General features: G+C 38.9%; 1 protein-coding gene across 2 annotated transcripts in view; it reads left to right on the forward strand.

The window, feature by feature from the left end:
* kif26ab (kinesin family member 26Ab) overlaps positions 1-17,626 on the forward strand; it is a 174,335-nt gene that overhangs the window by 66,034 nt on the left and 90,675 nt on the right. For both annotated transcript variants that reach the window (XM_005158960.5, XM_005158961.6), the window contains exon 3: positions 5,838-6,326. In XM_005158960.5, the coding sequence (XP_005159017.1) occupies positions 5,838-6,326 (489 nt within the window). The remainder of the gene's footprint in view (positions 1-5,837; positions 6,327-17,626) is intronic.

The following is a 17,626-nucleotide window of genomic DNA, read 5'->3' on the forward strand; positions in this document are numbered from 1 at the left end:
CAGCAAGTTTTTACTTACTTGGATGTCCTTCCAGCCGCAACCCATCTCTGGAAAACATCCACACACATTCACACTCATACACTACGGACAATTTAGCCTACCCAATTCATCTGTACCGCATGTCTTTGGACAGTGGGGGAAACCGGAGCACCCGGAGGAAACCCACGCAAATGCAGGGAGAACATGCAAACTCCACACAGAAACGCCAACTGAGCTGAGAGCTCGAACCAGCGACCTTCTTGCTGTGAGGCGACAGCACTACCTACTGCGCCACTGCTTCGCCCTGGTTAATGTTCAATCCACTTAAATTTGTAAAAATAAATAATTATGAATAAATAAATAAATAAATAAATAAATAAATAAATAAATAAATAAATAAATAAATAAATAAATAAATAAATAAATAAATAAATAATAAGTTAACTTAATCGATTTGAGTTGGGACATCATGTAGGAATTGTGTGGAACTTGGAATTCTTTACAAAAATAAATGCTGCTTGTTCAAACTACTTATATAAAATGAGCTGAAAGAACAAGATTATTGAGATTTTTTAGGGACAACTTAATTGTTTTAAGTTCAATCCACTTAAATGTGTAGAAAAAATGAAGTTAACTTAATCCAATTGTGTCGGGACACTGCATTTCTACAGTGTATCATGAAGCATTAACCTATATGTCATTAAAGAGATAGCTCACCTTAAGATAAACATTGGCTGTAAGTTTGCTCATACTGAGATGTTGGTAGCTCGGTAAACATGTTTTAGCTTAATTGTGGTTCCTGGTGATTCTTAAAATGGAGGTGAATGGGTAAAAATCACATACAGGCAAAATAACTTATTAAAACTGTATATTTTATTTATAAATTAATAATTCATTATTTTTCCTTTGGCTTAGTCCCTTTATTTATCAGGTGTCGCTACAGCGGAATGAACAGTTAACTTATCTAGCATTTGTTTTACACAGCAGATGCCCTTCTAGCTGCAACCCAGTACTGAGAAACACCCATACACACTTATTTACACACACTTATACACTACAGCCAATTTAGTTTTATCAATTCACCTGTAGCCCATGTCTTTGGACTGTGGGGGACACTGAAGCACCTGGAGGAAACCCATGCTAACACAGTACATTAATAAAATTAACATTAATAATTATCATTGCTCCTGATGATACAGTGACATCTCATGACATGAAACAGTGGATCTGTGCAACAAATTGTACATTATTTACAACATTATCAGCTCTAATCCACAGCCAAATGGTCTTAAACATGTTTATAACAGTATGAACTTTCTAATGCTATCACTTTGATTCAAAGTGTATCAGTATTCATTTTATTTGAAAGATTAAAATGTAATATTTAAATTTTTTACCTAAAGGCAATGCCTTGCTTCAACACTGAAGTTACAATTACAGATTAAAAAGCTACACTTGTTTTTTTCCAGGTAACGCTGTTTCACATGGAATTTGCATGGCTATTAATTAGTGTTTTTCAAAAACACATATTTAACATTCTTAAAAACTAAATATTATTACTTTAGAAGCATAAATGGATTGGCGAAAAAGTATTAACAAACAAACAAAAAAATATTTTAAAAAACAATGGTGTAAGAAAAATAACCTTTTTTTCTTTTGTTTTCTTTTTTTCTCATACAGTACTTATTATTTAAGTATAATAATAAATAATAATACTACAGTATTTATTTAACTGTAATAAAACAACACATATTTTTAGAATAATAAAAAAATATATATTTCAAAGTTATTTTAAAATGAATAAAATGTATACCTGTAATAAATGCATGCAATGTACTCCCTGTGTTCGCGTGGGTTTCCTCCAGGTGTTCCGGTTTCCTTCACAAGTCCAAAGATGTGCAGTACAGATAAATTTGGTAAGCTAAAATTGTCCGTAGTTTACACACATTTTTTATTGGAGACAGGTCAGGACTGCGGGCAGGCCAGACAAGTACCTATATCCTCTTCCTCCGCAGCCAGGACTTTGTAATGTGTGCAGAATTTGGTTTCACATCGTCTTGTTGAAATATGCATGGGTGTTCCTGTAAAAGAAGGCAGCATATTGTGCTCCAAAATTACTATATACTTTTCACCATTAATGGTGTCATCACAGAAGTGCAAGTTACCTTTGCCAATAACACGCACACAACCCAATACCATGACAGCCTTTGGATTTTGGACTTGTTGCTGGATGATTCTTTTTTTTTTTCCTTTGGTCCGGAGCACAAAGCATATATTTTTCCCTGCAAAAAAAAATACCTGAAATACTGATTCATCTGACCACAGTACATGTTTCCACTGTGTGATGGTCCATCCCTGATGCCTCAGAGCCCAGAGAAGTTGATGGCGGTGCTGGACGCTGTGAACATAGGGCTTCCTTTTGGCACAGTACAGTTTTCACTGCCATTTGTGGATGCAACCAGGTATTGTGGTACTTGACAAAGGTTTGCTAAAGTAGTCCTGAGCCCATGTATTGATATTACTTAAATATGAATGTTGATGGTTGATGCAGTGCCGCTTGAGGGATCAAAGATCCTGGTTGTTCTGCTTTTTTTTTTTTTGGAATGTGTTGCAAGAACCAACATTGGAATACATGTTTATTTTGGGGTTGTAGGTTGTAGTATGGTACTATCTTCTTCTTCTTCTTTGGCCTTAGTCCCGTATGGTTGCGGGGTCGGCTCTGTGGAACAAGCCATTTTAGACTTGTCCATATGACAACGACTTTTTTTACACATTCTGGCTGGCTTTTCATCTGTGCCTGTCACCCTCATACACTCATACACTACGGACAATTTAGCCTACCAAATTCACCTGCAGCATGTCTTTATACTGTGGGGGAAACCGAAGCACCTGGAGGAAACCCACGCGAACGCAGGGAGAACATGCAAACTCCTCACAGAAATGTCAACTGAGCTGAAGTTCAAACCAGCAACCCAGCGACTTTCTTGCTGTGAGGCGACAGCACTACCTACTGCGCCACTGCTTAAATAAATAAATGAATGACTGAATGAATGAATGAATGAATGAATGACTGAATGAATGAATGAATGAATGAATGAATGAATGAATGAATGAATGAATGAACCTTACTGACACAAAATTATCTGAACATAGGTAATTGTGAATATCTTATAAAAGGAAAAGAAAATAAGTATTTGAAGACAGGGCAGATTTTAGAACAATATCACAGATGAGTAAACATTCGAAAGTGTTCTGCTAGAGGACACATATATCATCAGCACCACTACCTTTATTCAAAAAGCCCTTCGTCACTGAGGATATTGCTAATCTAAACGATCACATTGAAATATTCATACCCTTTTTGAATACTCCATGCACATAGAATATTTATAGTAATGGGACTCCAGTACACCTAAGTTTAAAGTCAGGGCACAAATCACAAACATATCTGTCAGCATTCTTAATGGCCGCCTGTCATCCGAGACCCCATCATTTATTAAAGAAACGAGTCATGGGATGATTTTTTGCTTATATAGTGAAGTCTGTTTGCTTTATTGAGACACTTTAAGAGACCTAAGAGGGTTTTGTGTGCTAATTATTGTTTTAATTCTGTTAAACGATCTTCTTTTTACGTCTCATAGTGGATGATTTGTGTGCTCTGTAGTGCCTTTGGGCTCTCGCTCATTCAGGTTACTACTGTGGCTCGGAGAAATATCAGGCACCATAAACATTAATGCTGCCCTGGGCTCCAGGCCGGGTCTAACCTCCTTAATACTGATCTACAGTGTGAGATATATCTCTCAGAAGACCAGTGTGTGAGTGTGTGGGTGTGAAAGTTTGATTATATCATTAGAAATGAGTGCTGAGGTAATGCTTTGCTCTAAAGTTAGCATTCTATCATCATTTACTCACTGTAAAAACAGTTAGTTGACTTTTTTTACTCAACAAAATTGAGTAAACTTATTAACTTAAAATTATTGAGTACATAAACTACACTCAAAAATTACTTTTGCAGTTTGTTTAGGCAGCTTATTTAAAGTGAGTTGAAACAATACAATACTTAAGGCTTTTTCAAGGACAAATTAAATGTTTTCTGTTCAGTCCACTTAAATGTGTTAAAATTATTAAGTTAATTTAATCAATTTCAATCAACATGAGGGAATTGTGTGGAACCCAACCTTTTTTAAAGTGTATGTTTATAATTATAAAATAATAAGTTAAGTTCAACTTTACTGTTCCAAGTTAGAATGGGTTTACTTAGGGCACACTAACACTATGTTATCGGAACCGTGCCCAGGCCCGTTTGCTGGATTGTTTGAGAAGTGTGAATGCTCTGAATCGGGCTCAGGCCTGCAAAACTGCAGACGAGACTGAAGACGAGACGTGACTTTTAAAGGACTGTTTGATATGGATTTATTAATCATTCTTACTGTTCATTGAAAGCAAACTGCCGTAGATTATTAAAGACACAAATCCCTCACTGCAGGACAGTAGGTAGTGCTGTCGCCTAACAGTAAGAAGGTCGCTGGGTCGCTGGTTTGAACCTTGGCTCAGTCTGTGTTTCTGTGTGAAGTTTGCATGTTCTCCCTGCGTTCGCGTGGGTTTCCTCTGGGTGCTCTGCTTTCTCTCACAGTTCAAAGACATGCAGTACAGGTGAACTGGGTAGGCTAAATTGTCCATAGTGTGTGGATGGCTTGCAGCTGGAAGGGTATCAGCTGCACAAAAACGTGCTGGATAAGTTGGCGGTTCATTCCCCTGTGGTGACCCTGGATGATTAAAGGGACTAAGCCGACAAGAAAATGAATGAATTCTACATGTTTACCTTTTGTGTGTTTGTATAATGGCGGCTGGATAATCCTCTGTAGTGTGTTCTGTAGTGTTATCAAGATAAGTGATCTTGTACTGTAGCAATAGTTACTTGCTGTAAGCACTTCATTGTGTTTGAGTGTGAGCAGACAGACATAAGCCCCTGTCCATCAGGTAGACTGGCGTCAAGCCCCTGGCACTGAATGGGAGATGATTATTTTCATGCTGGGTCTCTTGTCATATCTCTCCCTGCTGGGAGTCTTATCAAATGTAAATACACACTGCAATGTGCTTCATGGCCGGGCTCAGCTGTTGTTTTCTTTACACCCTGCCACCCACCACCCACCCACGAAACTCTCACTTTTCAGCTCCGCTTGGTTTGAAATATTATAATTAAGACCGGGCTTCTGGGAAAACTGGGAAAAATCTTGTTCAAATGTCTGCAGGCTGTGGTTGTGAACAGTACAATACATCCGGATTTAATTTGTTGTTGTAAATGTCCTTCTGATAAAATTATATTTATTGTCACTATAGTAATGAGTATTTGTTGTTTATATTATGAAATTAGGACATCATGGTGGCTCTGTGGTTAGCACTGTTGCCTCACAGCAAGAAGGTTACTGGTTTGAGTCCCGGCTGGGCCATTTGGATTATCTGTGTGGATTTTGCATGTTCTCCCTGTGATGGCGTGGGTTTCCTCCTGGTGCTCTGGTAGTAGTGTATGTGTGTGTGTGTGTGTGTGTGTGTGTGTGTGTGTGTGTGTGTGTGTGTGTATGTGTGTGTGCGTGTGCATGTGTGTGTTTGAGAATGATGCAAACATGTAAACTCCACACAACTTAATTGTTAAATGTTCAATCCACTTAAATTAGAAAAAAAAAAACAATAAAGATAAGGTACTGCTTTTTTGAAATTGTGTGGATCCCTGGATTTTTTACAGTGTAGCTTTATAATAATATTTTACATTTTAAACAAGAAGCTGGAACTAATTCTAAAAACCAAGCTCAGTTCATATCTCTAACAATCTATTTTTCTCCTCTTTTGACTCCCCACAGGACCCTGGATTTGCTTCCTTCATCATAGAACAGCTGCAGATCCCCGATTGGCTCCTGAAAGGTGGACATGAAGGCACGAGGTGTCCGGCGTGTGGCTCATCAGCACAGCAGCTGAAACAACAAGCGCTTCAGACTCTCCAAGATCTGTACCCCTGTCCCGACATGCCATCTCTACCATCCAGCACCTTTCCCGGACATCCAGCCAGGCTGATGACTCACGGCGTGGTCACTGTCTCCTCCAGACCAACCAAATCCAGGATCCCTCATCCAGCGCACAGCGTCCTGCCTGTGGGCGAGCGTCAGCGGGAGCTAGGCTGGTCTCAGAGCTCGTCCTCCAGTGTTTCAACTCTGAAACCCAGCGTTCAGGTGACCATGGCTGGAAGACCACTGGCGGGAACCATCAGCTCAGTCACCATTCAAGCGCAGCAGTACCTGGAGGGCATGTGGAGCATCTCACGCGTCAACAACTTCCTGCCTCAGCCAAACCCAGTAGGAATTATTTTTCAATCATTTCCTAAAACAGCAAACAACATGCCTTCCTACGGATCTATAGATCATTTGTCACATTTTTTAGGAAATACAACTGATACGTGTGTTTACTAAAATAGTGAACTTATTAATAAACATTAACAGTATTCATTTATCCATTTTCTTTTCAGCTTAGTCCCTTTATTAATCAGGGGTCGCCAGCGAAATTAACTGCCAACTTATCCAGCATATGTTTTACACAGCGGAATTCCTTTTAGCCGCAACCCAGCACTAGGAAACACCCATACACTTGCATTCACACCCACACATAAACTATGGCCAATTTTATAAGTTTAATAATGAGTTTAAACAACACAATTCTTCTTCTTCTTTTTTTTTTTTTTTGGAATTATTTTTTACTAAAGTAATAAAACTGTTACAACTCAATTAATCTATTTTTTGGCCTTTTTTAGATAGGACAGTAGTGAGACAGGAAGCAAAGTGGGAGAGGGCTAGGATTGGGAAATGTCTTTGAGGTGGGATTTGAACTCAGGACACCCTGTTGTGTTATTGCACCATGTGTGTGCATGTTAACCACTTGGCTATTGCGGTTCCTTCGTCTTTATTTCTATGGCACTTTTACAATGTAAAATCAAAAAATTGGTAACTTGAAATATAAACTGTGTCAGTCAATATTAATATACAATACAATCAATATTAGTATTTAAAATGGTAATTCAGATATTTATAATAAAATCTTGTTACTAAAATAGTTGCCCTAACACAAGGCTTAATGCATTGTGCTCTTTCTTCATTGCTAAAATGCATGAATCGTTTAACTCAGTCGAGTTTGGGTTAACACTTTATTTTGATGGTCCATTTGAGTATTAGTAGACTGTTTGCTTAATATCTGTTGATACTGACAAAGTTTTTTATAGTCAGTTAAATGTCTGTTGAAGGACAACAGACAATTAGCTGAGTATAAGAATACATGAACCGCGAGTGAGAGAGGAAATAAGTCAAAATCATAATTAAGACGTATTCTTTAAACTAATGACTTAAATTAAAATGTTGACAGAGGTTTTGTAATATAATAATAACAGCGGAGCATTAATTAAATGCATATTATCTGTGGAGCGATCTTTTGAGGTAGCCTGATATTTTTATTTTACTAAAGAAAAAAACATGATTGGACAAACAGCCTATGTCGGTTCTTAAAAAGGATTCAGTCAGTGTTTTCGTTTTGTAATCAAAATTTTTCATTTGAGCAAAAAATCTAGAGCAGGATTTATTTTATTAGTTTTATTTAGTTTATTCTGTTTTTCTATGCTGCTGAAAACACTGCAGGTGCGTGAAGATGCTCTGTTATGTTCTGTATGCTGTCTGCATGTTAAAATAAATCAGTATTTTAATATTTAATGTGCATATATATTTAATAGAGTCAAACAAAATAGCATTTATTAATAAATTGTTTTAATTAAATGATATTTTAATAGGCGTTTATTCATTGTTTATTTAAATTAAATAATATTTTAATATTAATCTGTTAGCGGTTAACTGTTAATATTTGGTTAACGAGCGGGGGTTGTCTGTTGGCAAAATTAACCAAAATGAGCATCCCTACTCACAAGACATTAAACGTGGTCAATAAGCATAAGTGAAAATCATTTTGATGTCTTAAGGTCTTAAGGGACTGTCTATAAAATCCATACAATACAATTAAACAAGCCATAATTTTGATTAGTTGTACTAGTCATATGTCATTTCATATAAAATCACCCAACATGACGTTGTCATCATTTTTGCATCTATTAGAGGTTGTAACTATAGGTCATATAACATTTTTTGCACAAACAACCTATTTGGTTGTTTTTTCAATAAGAAAACTCTCAAAACAAATGCTTTGAAGTGTTTCATCTCATGCTAATTTTTCGCTCTAGGTGAAGTTGTGCGGAAGAAATAATTGAGATTAATTCCATGTCATTCCTGCCTTTGCTTCATGTGTAATCTACTCGCGCAAATACTTATATCCGCATTTGCCGTGAACCTATCATTAGTTTGTGTCTATGTGTGCATTCTCTGAAAAGGCTTCAATGTTCAGTGTTGGAGCTTTTTTCTGGGTGCAGGGGTTGAAAATAACAGTGATTTGGATGTACTTTCACATCTTTCCAAGTGAAAGGAGCTGCTGTTATTGTAATGCAATGGTTAAGAGAAATGGAAAAACTCGCTGTGATGTCTGGTCAGGTTATGTGAGCCTAAAGTTGTCTGAATGAATTGAGATTGAAAACGTCTGTACTTTAAATTACGTGTGGTAAGTTAGACATAGAAATATTGAGAGCATGCTTAAACATGCATGTAGACTGTGTTAAGTGAGTGAGTGTTATCTGTGATCGAGTGATTTGGACATACAGTTGTGTAAAACATATGCCAAAGTAACTGGTGGTTGATTCGGCTCTGGCGATCACTGAAAATGCAGGGAATATGCTGAAGATAAGTGAGTGAGTGAGTGATTTGGAAATATCTTTGTCAATGAATCTAGAAGAGATCAGTGTTGGTGTTTAAGTTACAATAAAATGTTATTTATTTTAAAAGAAAAGATTACACCAAAATATTCAATATTTGAAGATATGCTAATATGCTTAACAGCCAACAGTCATCCTGCATATCTCACATTTATGTGCAACCAGACTTTGTTTAAACATTTTAAGGCATAGGTCTTAAACTCAATTCCTGGAGGGCCGCAGTTCTGCACAGTTTTGCTTCAACAACACAGCTTTTTGCAATCAAACACAGCTGATCCAACTAACCAATATGACTATGTAGCACCCTTTTCCTATTTCAAGGGAAAGGCCCTGGTTTCTTATTAATTAGATCACTTACAATTATATTTTAACCCTAAAAAGAAACCCACAACATGATACAAATTAATATAAATAATTATCACAACCAATCCGGTACAAAATTACCTTTAAAATTTTTATTTAAAACAATTAAACAAAGGTATACAGACAAAAGAAATAAAGGTTTTGGCTCAAAATAAAGCTTTTTGTTTTTTCTTTTTCCAAAACTCAAAGATCAAAATGCAACAGTTCATTTAGTAAAGCTCAAACATTGTCCATATGAAATGAATAGTGAAATAAATAAACCCCGTTGCAGGCCTGTGTTAGTGCTCGTGTTCATAGTGGCATAAAAACGACTGCTTCATTACCATAAAGGGCAAACAGACATCAGTTCGTTTTTACCGGAGCCAGGGAATGCTACAAAACTGGAGTTATAGTTCGTGAAGGAGTCAGCAGGGTGCATCGCATCTAGTGCTGCCAGAGGAGCCACTGAGTGATCCTGGTTTTTCAGGGTGATCTGGGATGCTCGTGGTTGTTGGCGATACTCAATTGCAGTCCACTAACACAAACTTGCATATCTCCGCTTTAGGGGCTAAAGCTGTATTTAGTAAACACAGAGCAACAAATAGTCTAGGGATTCTCAAGGAGGAAATTGCTATCCTCACAGGATCATAGTGGTATAAGCTCTCTCCAATATTTGAGCAAATATTCTCTCTCATGCCAATATCATACCAACCCTGACAACATCCACACCCTTCATATACCTTCTGGGATACTAATTTCCAGTCAGACACTTCCGTAATAGGACAAAAGATAAAACTTTCAAATGAAATAAAAATACATACATTCAGAAACAAAACATCCATCATTCAATGAACAAAATAAAAATATTATAACAAATAAATTAGTTGACAGTTGGGCTTCAACTACTAGACTGCAAAATCGCCTACTACTTAGTACATACTTCACTTAAGTTTAAACATACTACTTAGCCATTAGAAAAGTACGTTCTATTCAGTGTGAATAGGATGAATGGAGCTCGGATGTGCTACATCCGCCTTTTTGTCATTATCACATGACCTACCTGCGTCAGTTGTGTCGCTTCACTCCCATTAATAAATTCTCTAGCAGTGCATCATGGCAGAGCGTAGCATCCATCTGTTGTGCACTTTAGAATCTCGCCGGAAACAGTATGTCATCCACTTTTCACATACTGTTTTTCGAATTCTATGAATTCGGACATACTACTCGGCCCGATTTTAGAGTACTATATGAAGTTTTATAAAGTGATTTCGAGAGGAGTATGTTATATGAATGATCACAGCTGGTCTCACATCAATAATCATTCTAGACCAATCAGAATAATTCTAACATCCAATAAATAAGCCCATTCATCCTACTTTCCTTATCTTTGTTTGGATGAACCCTCCATGCCGAGCTTAGGGTTCTCTCCCAGGACAGTATGCCAAATCTGCAAATTATATCAAGCAATAACTAAGTGGGAACTCTTAATATAGTATGAAAGTTTGCAATTTTAGATTAAGCTCTTGTGTCTAGTAGTCTTGAACACATTAATTAGTTGGATCACCTTAATTAGGGTCTACTGACACTATGCCATCCTTACTGTGCCCAGGCCTGTTTCCCGGATTGTTTAAGAAGTGTGAGGGCGCTGAATCTGGCTCAAGCACGGTTCATTTGGCCGGCCCTAGCTCGGTTGGAAGAGGTGGGCCAGAGCGCGATTTACTTGGGCTTACGTATGCGGTATGTTTGTAGTGTCAGTGCAAAACGCACCAAAGCCCGAAACTGAAAAGGAGACATGACTTTTAAGGGACTGCTTCATCTGGATTTATTAATCTTTCTTACTGTTCAGTGAACGCAAACTGCCGTAGTTTATTAAAGACGCAAACCTCTCACTGCACGACAGCTGCGCACCTTCAGCAGACTTCCTCATTACTGCAGCACGAGGGTTTTATGATAATGAGCGCCAAAAGTGGCGGATCTGTTCGGGGAAATATCTGACTGCGTGTCACCGCATCCCTAAGGACTGTTTGGCGAAATATTTGACTGCACGTCACTGCATATCAAACGACTGAAAGGATATAACTAGAGAAATCTCCACTGTGCTGCTGAGTGAGAGCGCTTCTCACTGAACTGCACAGCAGCAATGACGTAAGCTTGCCCAGGCCCGATTGTGGTCTGAGTGCGGGCCGTCGGGGGGAGACGGGAGGGGGGACAGATGTGCTTTGGCTCGGTTTGAGGCAACTGTACCTGGTGTGAGTACGGCCTTAGCTGTAGGCTCACATAGCTTAGAGTTGTGGCCCTCAAGGAATTGAGTTTGAGACCTATGTTTTCATTTCTAATATTTTATTTCTTTATTTTATCTTTGCCATGATGACAGTAAATAATATTTGACTAGATATTTTTTAAGACACTTCTATATAGCTTAAAGTGACATTTAAAGGCTTAACTAGGTTTACAGAACAAACTAGCGATGGTTTGTTCTGTAGACTATCGAAAAATATATATAGCTTGAAGGGGCTAAATATTTTGACCTTAAAATGTTTTTAAAAGAATGTAAAACTGCTTTTATTCCAGTCAAAATAAAACAAATAAGACGTTTTTCCAGAAGAAAAAATATATATTATCGGGCATATATTAAAATTCCCTTGCTCTGTTAAACATCATTTGGGAAATATTTAAAAAAGAAAAAAAAATCAAAGGGGGTTTAATAATTCTGATTTCAACTGTATATAAAACATGGACTATTATCGATTGATGACAGTAATTTCATAAGGGCTAAGTACCTTTTGATTAATCATGTGGCTGATGTATTGCTCTCAGTCATACAGTATATTGTACAATCACCAGAATGCAGGTTTGGCAGATTGACAGTTTGAGGAGTTCATTTTATTACTCCCGCATTTTATTGACTGGCTGCCTTACTGAACTGCTACATTCCACAGAGGACTGCTCATGTGTGCTAAGTGTACAGCTTCAGCTTGTTAAACTAAATGAAACAAAAAGAAAACAGGTGGTCAACTGAACTATCCCTTGCATTCGAGCGTTATCTATAATACACATCACATCTTTCTGCGCTATTGATGTTGCTTTTATATTCTTTTGCAATTGCCTCAGAAAGAGCCTCTTTGTTCTGCCATCAGTTACCGCTGTTGATGAAGAAAGGTTAACAATAGTGATGTCTGCGCTTTTCCTTTTTGTGCTAGTCAACAAGTACTTTATTCCAGCAAGCGAGCTGCCACTGATGCTTTTAGCAGCCAGCGTGTGAGCAGACAAACAAAGCAGAAAGCCTTGGATAAAGAAATAAAACATTTGACCAACTGCTGGCCCAGTATGTCTTGAAAAACCAACAGAAGCTGTCTGCCTCATGGTACTCACCCAAACACACAACTCACTCTTGTGAACAGAGCTCTTTATGCTTTCCTCTGGTTCAAAGATGTGCCTTGTATAATTTGGAAAGGCTTCATCCTTTCATTAGATTGGAGGGATGACAATAATGCATGCAGTGTGCTGGGACTTCGGCAGAGCCTTGAGCAAGGAGCTTTAACTCGTCTGATTTCTGTGGGGAGAAATGACAAGCAGCGGGAGAAAAGAGGTGGAGACAAAGCCATTGAGATGGACTGATTCTGACAGGAAATCTTTGGAGGGGCCTTGCGTTCTGTGAAGCTTTTAAACCTGTGCTACTGTGGGTAAAGGAACATAAGAACTTTTGGAACAGGTGTTCCTGAAAAGTGAGAAGTGAAACATCAAATGGTAAGAAGCACTTTGATGATTAGTTCAGGGCATTCAACATCAAAATAAAATAAAGAAGTTGACAGATGTCAAGTTTAGATTCAGATGAATGCTTCAAAATGCTTTTTCAGCATGTACTATGTACTAAGGTTTGGTTAAAACGATATTAAAGGCAACTATTCTTTTAATACAATTACAGTGCATCCGGGAAGTATTCATAGCTCACTTTTTCAAATTTTTTATATTACAGCCTTATTCCAAAATTGATTTAATGCATTTATTTCCTCAAAATTCTACAAACAATACCCCATGATGACAATTAAATTGTTGCAAATTTATTAAAATTAAAAAAAGCTGAAAAAACTTATGTACATCAGTATTCACAGCCGTTGACATGAAGCTCTAAATTGAGCTCAGGTACATTCGGTTTCCACTGATCATTCTTGAGATGTTTCAGCAGCTTCATTGGAGTTCAACTGTGGTAAACTCCGTTTATTGGACATGATTTGAAAAGGCATACACCTGTCTATATAGGGTCCCAGGGTTAATAGTGCATGTCAAAGCACAAACCAAGCATAAAGACAAAGGAATTGTCTGAGAGAGTATTGTTTTGAGGCACAAGGCTGGGGAAGGTTACAGAGAAAATTCTGCTGCTCTGAAAGTTCCAGTGAGCACAGTGGCCTCCATCATCCATAAGTGGAAGATGTTTGGAACCACCTGGACTCTTTCTAGAGCTGGCCAGCCACCTAAGCTGAGAGATCAGTGGAGGAAGGCCTTAGTCAGGGAGGTGATCAATAACCCGATGGTCACTCTGTCTGAGGTCCAGTGTTCTTCTGTGGAGAGAGGAGAACCTTATAGAAGGACAACCATCTGTGCAGCAATTCATCAATCAGGCCTGTCATGCCAGACAGAAGCCTTTCCCCAGCTGGAATTTGCCAAAAGGCATCAGAAAGACTCTCAGACCATAAGTAACAAAATTCTCTGGTCTGATGACACTAAAATTAAACTATTTTGGAGTGAATGGCAGGTGTTGTTTGGAGAAAACCCGGCACTGTTCATCACCAAGTTAATACCATCCCTGCAGTGAAGCATGATGTTTTTCAGCAGCAGGAACTGCAAGACTAGTCAGGATAGAGGGAAAGATGAATGCAGCAATGCACCGAGACATCCTGAATGAAAACCTGCTTCAAAGTGCTCTTAACCTCAGACTGGGGCAAAGATTGATCTTCCTGCAGGACAGCGACCCAAAGTACACCCCCAAAATATCATATGGAGTGGCTTTACACAATTCGCTCATTGTCCTTGAGTGGCCCTATTGAAATCTTATTGAACATCTCTGGAGAGATCTGAAAATGGCTGTACACCTTTGCTTCCCATCTAACCGCTATGCATACTTTCTGAATTCACTGTATATTCCTATTATGTTCCTTGAATTACCAACATAAATACTATAACTTGTTTAAAAAAGGATGGGTCAGTGGTTAGGACTTTCACCTCACAGCAAGAAGGTTGCTGGTTTGAGTCCCGGTTGGGTAAAGCCTGGTTTATACATCTCCGTCAAGTGACTGGGTAACCTGCACCGTAGCAACGCGCGTTGCTGTGCATTTATACTTCTGCACACTGTTTCTGTTGGTCTGCATTAACACTTCCAAAACGCAAGTTGGCAGTGAGGTGTTAATGTTCCTCTGTGTCGAGTTTCTTCGCTGGTGTATTGTTTTTTCTGAACGCTTCCTGAATGTACAAGTGGCTTAAACCAGAACATAAATACTATAACTTGTTTAAAAAAGGATGGGTCAGTGGTTAGGACTGTCACCTCACAGCAAGAAGGTTGCTGGTTTGAGTCCCGGTTGGGTAAAGCCTGGTTTATACATCTCCGTCAAGTGACTGGGTAACCTACGATGCGTGCAACGCGCGTTGCTGTGCATTTATACTTCTGCACACTGTTTCTGTTGGTCTGCATTAACACTTCCAAAACGCAAGTTGGCAGTGAGGTGGTAATGTTTCTCTGTGTTGAGTTTCTTCGCTGGTGTATTGTTTTTTCTGAACGCTTCCTGAATGTACAAGTGGCTTAAACTTGCTCATTTTGAGGCAGGAACCGGCAGACATGCAACAACTTTAACCATGATATAACCATTATTGGGGTGTGTGTGTGTGTGGGGTGCGGTGGGTTTTGGGGGGTGGGGGTGGGGGTATGGGTGCGCGAGGCGGTCGTTGATGAAAAGGGAGTGCCCCTAACAAGACGCCACCCTGGTTGATCACGTATATTGCCCATGCCTAAACCCACCACTGGTAGCTACCTTTGTGGGCGGTACAATGTCCACAATGTATTAGACCTGGTCCAGTATGTCATTGTGATTACAGACCACAGCGAGAACATCTTGGTGCATTTCACTGTAGTGACCCCTGATAAATAAGAAACAAAGCCGAAGGAGCTCAATACTCTCTTTATCACATGGAAAATAACATTCTTTTCCTGCAGAGGGGCAGAATTCCCATCAAAAATAAATACCATTATCACTGCATGTGTTACTCTAATGGTTTTGCAATTGGTGATAAACTGTACAAAACTCACAAGACTTTTGATTTGGTGTGACTTAAACTTGCTTTTTGCAGAGAAAACGGTAACTTCAAAATCAGGGTCAAAAGTTAAATAAATTTCATTTCTACAATATGTAATTGCCAGATGTCCTGTGTCCAACCTGTGATTAATTTTTAATCCACTCAACAAAGAAAATTCTGTTATTAATCACTCACCTTCGTGTTTTTCCAATCCCCTAAGTCTTTAGGCAACAACAACCAGTCAGAAAGTAATTGTGGGTAGCTATCCTTATGTTTTCAAAAGTTTGCATTTCAGTCTGTCAATGCTGGAACAGAAAAGCAGTGTTTCAAAATTAAAACAAGATCTTTAGTATTTTCAAAACTTTTATTTTCACTGGTCAAAGATGCCAGAGTAGTTTGAACACCAGGCTTAACCATGACAAAACCTATGCATTCATTAGTGTAAATGACAATCCTTGTATACATTGCAACACGAACAACACAATGTTTGTTTCTTAGAGCATCTTGTTGAAAGCGTTGCCTATAATCTAACAAGTAGCACCTTTTGAGAGCGTGTTACTGTCAGCTTTATTGCTCTTTACTCGAGCTGGCAGATCAAATTATTAGAGCATAGCGGGGTGGGATTTTCCACGTGGGCTTCATATGGGTTGCAATGACCTACTGGCCTACTGGGAGTCCAAAAGCAGGAATCCTTAAGCAGCGTGAACAGACTGTGATCTACCTCCCTCTGAGCTGGAGAAAAAAAGGAGAGAAAGGCAGAGAGGGAGAAATTATGCTGCTCTTTAAAAAAAAAGAAAGACAAAGACACTTGGAAGGAGGTGTGAATAGTTGGATTTTCTGGACTCGGGTTGTAGAGATGAGGGTGTAGGGTGTAGCATAAAGAGAATACCTGATTTTATCGACTGCTGGGAGCTCTCTGCAGCTGCACTTTAATGACCCGACCTGGGGATACACCATGCGTACCTCTTGCTCTGTGTCTGACACTCATGAAAACAGCTTGACTGGAGGGCTTAAGTCCTCAAAAACCCATAGTTGGTTTTTTGACAGCTGCTTCAGCTTGTGTGTGTGTGTGCGTGAATGTGTCAAATGTCTGTGTTTGTGGGTCCCAAATTCTGTCTCGCTCCGGCTGCGCAGCCCCCTTAAACATCCTGTTGATGTGAAACCTGACACCCATTCCTCCTTTATCTGGATGTGGAGGATTACGTTCTGTCCAGATAGACACCATTCGCTGTCAGTGTGACGCTGTTTTGATTTATCACGGCTCATATGAAACCAGAACGCCATGCATTGCGATATGACTTTGTCATGTCACAGATCCGGCATGCTGTATTTTTTACACCGATGAAAGAATTAGAGCCAAGTTCATCTAAGTTCTTTTTTGATTATTTACAGGTTTAAAACCTGAGAAGGCAACACGGTGGGTAACACAATCGCCTCACAGAAAGACGGTTGCTTGTTCGAGCCTCGGCTGAGTTAGTTGGCATTTCTGTGTGGAGTTTGCATGTTCTCCCTGTCTAGGAGTGGGTTTCCTTTAGGTGTTCCAGTTTCCCCCACAAGTCAAAAGACATGTAGTATGGGTGAATTGGGTTGGCTGAATTGTCTGTAGTGAATGTGTATGTGGATGTTTCAGTGATGAGTTGCAGCTGGAAAGGCATCCACTGCATAAAACATATGTTAAATAAATTGGTGAGTCATTCCGCTGTGGCGACCCTAGACTGATAAAGGGACTAAGCTGAAAAGAAAATAAATGAATGAAAACCTGAACATAGGGTGGCACGGTGACTCAGTGGTTAACACTGTTGCCTCACAGCAAGAAGATTGCTGGTTCGAGTAACGGCTGAGCCAGTTGGCATTTCTGTGTGGAGTTTGCAAGTTTGCATTGGTTTTTTTTTCACATGAACCTAGCAAAAGTTAGATCAGGCCAGCTAAACTGGAGCCACAGCTAAAATGAAATAACTCCTCACGAAAATGAATGCCATGATCATGATGTTAATATTGTTTAATGTACATCCAAATGGCATCTCTAAAGGTCAGCAAGAGGCTACATCGGTTCAGTTAAGCAAAAAGCACACACTCAGTTGAGTCAAAAAGATCGAGTTTACCGTGAAGTTCAGAATGATTCCCCAACCTGATGTTGCTTTAGATTGGTTGATTTTTTTCCTCCCCATACAA

This window comes from Danio rerio, chromosome 17, assembly GCF_049306965.1.
Source record: "Danio rerio strain Tuebingen ecotype United States chromosome 17, GRCz12tu, whole genome shotgun sequence".
NCBI classification, from domain to species: domain Eukaryota; kingdom Metazoa; phylum Chordata; class Actinopteri; order Cypriniformes; family Danionidae; genus Danio; species Danio rerio.